Source organism: Microtus ochrogaster, chromosome 10 (assembly GCF_000317375.1).
Source record: "Microtus ochrogaster isolate Prairie Vole_2 chromosome 10, MicOch1.0, whole genome shotgun sequence".
Lineage (NCBI taxonomy): Eukaryota > Metazoa > Chordata > Mammalia > Rodentia > Cricetidae > Microtus > Microtus ochrogaster.
Genome location: NC_022016.1, coordinates 63525933 through 63531255, shown reverse-complemented (window position 1 = coordinate 63531255; position 5323 = coordinate 63525933). Strand labels below are relative to the sequence as shown.

General features: G+C 45.0%; 1 protein-coding gene across 1 annotated transcript in view; it reads right to left on the bottom strand.

Annotated features, from left to right (window-relative positions):
- Nucleotides 1–5317, bottom strand: part of Rimkla (ribosomal modification protein rimK like family member A) — a 26621-nt gene extending 21304 nt beyond the window's left edge. The window contains exon 1 of the mRNA XM_005353335.3: nucleotides 5153–5317. Within this exon, the coding sequence (XP_005353392.1) occupies nucleotides 5153–5315 (163 nt within the window). The 5' untranslated portion in view covers nucleotides 5316–5317. The remainder of the gene's footprint in view (nucleotides 1–5152) is intronic.
- Between the last annotated feature and the right edge of the window lie 6 nt (nucleotides 5318–5323).

The window sequence follows — 5323 nt, the reverse complement described above, 5'->3', positions numbered from 1 at the left end:
CGCTCTGCTCTTCACAGTGGACACTGGGAACTGCCATGCATTGGTCCCCCGTCTTTTCACTGTCACCTCCGCCAGACCATCATCAGGAGTGAAGCCAGTGTCCACCACTGACCCACAAGGCCCTGTACAGCTGCTCATCTTCACCCCCCACCCCAACTTTCTACCTCTTCTCCTCACGTCCGCCCCTCACTCCCTCTGTTCATCCACACTGGCCTCCTCAAAGCTCCTTCCTGACTCGGCAATTCTGCTCTCTACAGCTAAACAGTGCACTTTCTGGGGTAGGAGGGAGGAGGGAGGATACTAGAGAGGAAAAATGGGGACAGAGAGCTAAACATTAAGGATGTTTGGAAAAGTCACAGGGAAACATTGTTTTATACACTCAATACACTCACCTAAAACGTATACACACACACACACACACACACACACACACACACACACACACATCAAATAGAGTTATGCCACATGGGTGATAATATTCCTACCCATAAGAGCAAACGCTCCAGTACCAAACACGCGAAACCTCCCTTCAAATCTTTGGCCATGGGACTCCAGGAGACCCCCTATCAATACAGGTTGCCTCCCAGAACTGAAGGTAAGACCTGACAGCTGAAGAGTCCACACACTTCAGACACAGAATCTGGAGGAACTGAGTTGGAACTGACCTGTAAGTCTGTTCCTAAAGGACTAGCTCTCACAATATCAGAAGGCATTACATGGGCTGTCCAGGGAAAAATGCAATCAAAAGTCCTCCTGCCCGGCTGTAAAGCCTACAACCACAACAATGACCAGACCAAAGACAACCCCAAGGGGGTAACAGTGCCACTTTCATCTTGGCGGTAACCAAAGGCTGTCTAAATGGACTGAAACATACTCAAAAGAAGGAAATTCAGGACTGGTACTGTAAACTTAGTCAGCTACCCATAGTTAGAGAGGTCATAGACCCTAGATAGAGAATCTGCTACAGCCATGTTCCTAAACCAATGTAATTCCAAAGGGCTTTCTAGATAGTAATCTGTATACCCACAGATAAGTGCAGCTCTCAGCCCCCCCATCAAAGACACTTTAAAACAAACAAACAAAACCAAACAGTATACTTCCTGACGGCCTCCAGCTCTTGACTAAACACCTGTGGCTGCAGATCACCCCAGTCACCCTAATATTGCAGCCATTTTCCACCTCCTGCTTTCTTCCCCTTTAGCCTCTTCAGAAATATTCTGTGTATTCTACTTACCTTGTTCATAGTCTACCTCAGTATAAGCTGGAAAATCCTGGAGAGGCAGTGACTTTCAGTGCTGTTGTTCAGGCACCCAGAACAATACCTTACATACAGTCAGCAGACACTAACACACAAATTAGTGAGAAACATGTCTGTTCCTACGTCTCTAGCACACTGCCTGACACACTACTCAGTAAGCATCTGCTGAACGACGTGGGTAAAATGGAGAAATTAGAGTGTTGTGAAGAATAAAATATACATTAAAATGTAATACTAAATTAAAGAGAATAAGGACTTGTCATTTCTATTCAATCCTCAGCCCAACATAACTGATTATCACTTGCTGACAGTGAAGTCTTGAGTTACTTCTCTTGGGGAAACTTTCTCAGTTTGTAGCCCTGGCTGGCCCGGAACTCCTGTAGATCAGGTGGCTTCAAACTCACATTGACTCCCCTGCCTCTCTGACTCCCAAGCACTAGGATTAAAGGCACAGAAGACCACGATCAGTATCCCCTGCCCTCACTTTTTTTTTTTTTTTTAAGACAGGGTCTCACAGAGGCCAGATAAGAAAGAGCTTGAATTCAAGGCCAGCGTAAACTGGAAACAAAGCAAGACTCTGTCTTAAAATAAAAAAACCAAAAGACAAAAGGCAAGGCACGTAACTCAGTAGCAGGGTGCTTGCCTAGCCTGTGAATCAAGCCCCGAGTTCAATTTTTAGTAGCACAGATAAAAGGGAACCTGACCTAGAAAGCGCTTCCCGGCAGGGAGCTGTCCAGTGGGAGATCACTTGCAGCAGGGAGCTGTCCAGTGGTAGGTCACTTGCCTAGCCAGCTCAGGACCCTCACTTCAACCCCCAGGACTACACAAACATAAATAAATAAATAGATATGGCCACCAAAGCTTGGAGCTCTGAAAGCAGAAGGAATGCTGAATCATGCTGCTCCTAGGAGACAAAGGCTAGCACGGCCCCCTTTCCCGGGCCGGGTCAAACTTTCCCTCTTGGATGATACCGTTTATTATCTACCCGTTTCCTGAGTCAACAAATGATTCTGACTGAGAATGGTCAGAAAGCTCAACTATCATTAGTAAACCTGTCTTCATATAACAGCTCACCATAAAAACATGCACATCTAATCATGATCCCCTTAAACACATAAAAGTCGTGTGTACTTTACAGTGTAAGCCTCATCCTTCAAATTAGACAGCAAACATTATCTGAGGCCTACTATGGACTAATCATGGAACAAATATTTGAAGGACCCTACGTCTAGGGGGATATAAGCCTTGTATACAGATAAATTACAGCAAAACCCAACGTGTGTTACTCTGATGTTGTTTGGAGGCAGGTAGAAGCGTGTCTCCATGGGGACAGGGCAGGGATCTTGGAAAAGACTCCAGGAGACACAGTGACTTAGGCTAGATTTGAGGGATGAACGGAAGCCTACCATCTGGGAGGAACCAGATGGGACCTCAGACTGATATTGTAGTGAAAGCCCAAGACACAGGACAGCAGCGAAGCCAGCATCAGCCAGCACATGAAAAGCCAGAAAAACCCAAGAGGACGGCTGTAATTTCCAGCTGGTGCAGTATGAATGATGACCTCACTGATGTTGATGAGAGTTAACAAGTAAAAAAGGACCTAGCACAAATCACGTGTGTATGTGTAAGTACCCTACTCCGACTGTGATTACTGTTGTTCTTATTAATTATATGCATTTTTGGTCTTGTTTACCATTTTGTGTTTAAGAAAATAAACACTTATCGGATGATTAAAGGTTTTGCAGACTCTCAAAGAAAAGGAAGTAGATGAGCTTTCATATGCTCATGCGGCGGAGTCTAAAAGGGGAGGCTTTTGCTAGGACTGCTTCAGTCCCATCCAAATCTAGGTCGGTTAGGGTGCACCACTGAGGTAAAAATAACCACCACAGAGCCAGGTGTGCAGGCGCACGCCTTTATTCCTAGCACTTCGGGGACAGAGGCAGGTGGATCTCTGTGAGTTGACGTCAGCCTGATCTACATAGCAAGTTCCAGGTTAGCCAAGTCTATCTACCTAGTGAGACCCTGTATCAAAATACAAATAAATAAATAAATAAAACAAAAAACAAACAACAACAATAACAACAAAAACCATAGATTTCTTACAGCTCTAAGGAAATCACACGTTTGTGAGTACAGGTATTTCCACACATGAGTTCCACTTAATTGTTTGTTTTCTGAATCACTGATTTAACTTTCACTTTTCTTACAACTGAATCTTTAAAATGGAGTTTTAGTTACACAGAGAGAGCATTTTCTGAATTGCTGATGTGTCTGTAAAGTCTGACAAATAATAAGAAAATCTGACTACCATATCTCAAAATGACATCTTTACAAGCTATAAAATAAACAAGCAAACTCATCTTGAGAGTGAAGAGATGTATATTTTAATGACTTAATTCTAATTACCAAAATATAACTGATTATTTCACTTAACTATGGAAACGAAAGTATGGACTTTTCAAGCTTAGAACCTCAACTCGAATATGAGACACAAGATTCAAAGAGATGGGGGCTGAAGAGATGCTCAGTGGTTAGAGCACTGGCTGCTCTTCCAGAGGACCTAGGTTGGATTTTCAGAACCCACACGGCGGCTCACAACTATCTGTAGCTTCAGGTACCAGAGGATATGACACCCTCTTCTGGCCACTATGGGCACTGCATGCACATGGTACACACACACACACACACACACACACACACACACAGAGAGACAAATTACCCAGACACGTAAAATTAAACGTGAAAAGCAAAACAAAACCCAAATCAAAGTCAAAGTGACCTGCACAAAGCAAAGCCAAGACATTTGGCAACAGAAAGCTGCGAGATGAACACAGTTCTTTAGGTTCTCTGCTCAGGAAACGAGGTTTGGGAGATGGTTCTCTGTACACTTAACCACTCCTCTTTGAAATGTGAGGTGTCTAATGTTTGTGTATTCTTCTCCAAAAGTACATGCAATCTGATCCTACATATGGAAGGTTTAAATACTACGGATGAACAATGTTCCACCGAGCTACTTCACTTAGGGACATGTACTCAAAATCTCACTTGTAAGTAGTTTGTTCATAATTTGGAATCCTGTCCCTTGCTGAAGGGGCTCCTACCCAGCTAGAGAAAGATGAAATATGAACAGCACATCAAGAAGTATCCAAGAGGGTCAAACCCTCTTCAAACCTCAGATCCCCTGAAACAACAGGCTACCTCTGCGGCCTTGCTGAGAACACAGACTGTAAGCCAGTGAACACGAGTTCACAAAGTCATGGATTGTTTATACAAAACAGGCTTGTATGAGAATATTATGAACATCTGAAAACAGAACATTTTGAGAGGAATCAGGGATGATAACCATAGCTTATGGCCAGCCCCTCAATTCCCCTGGACCGGGCATTGAAAGGAAGAGGAAAGTCTGAAGGGCGTGTACTTGACTATTTTGGAATCAGAATTTAAGAGGTTTAGGAAGGAGGACGAGTTGATGAAAATTACCAAATGTCTCCATTCTCTCTCCCCTTACACTCCAGAGACTATCCCAACCTTGCTCAGCAGCCTCCCATAATTAGGCTCCCAGTTTGAGGCATTCATCAGTGATACACACAATACCGCTCGAAAAGTTTCCCAAACATCTACCCTAAGAACAATTTTGTGAATTCTGGGCTCATTTCTGAGTCCAGTCTGGTAGGGTACCTGTTCATGGAGAATCTACAATTTGAGGTCTGGTGCCTTTAGCTTCAGGTGAATGTGAATGCCCCTGTAACCCGTCTCCTAAATGAATTTAGCATCTTCTCTACTGTTGACCTCAGCGTGCAGAAAAGAGGGGAATACTGAGAGGGGCTCAACGCAGAGAGTCGCTGGCTCCCGGGACCCCAGCGCCCCTCCCGCCCCTTCCGGAGCAGAGCTCACCTAGGTGGCCGCCGACGACAGTGACGGCGATCTGGTCCAAGAACACGGCCCGGAAGCGCACGTCCTGCTCAGAGCAGCGCTGGCGGAGCGCGCGCAGGATCTGCACCTGCGGGTAGTCCTCGCGGATGAGCCGGTCGGTCAGCAGCCAGACCTGTGCGCACATGGCGACCG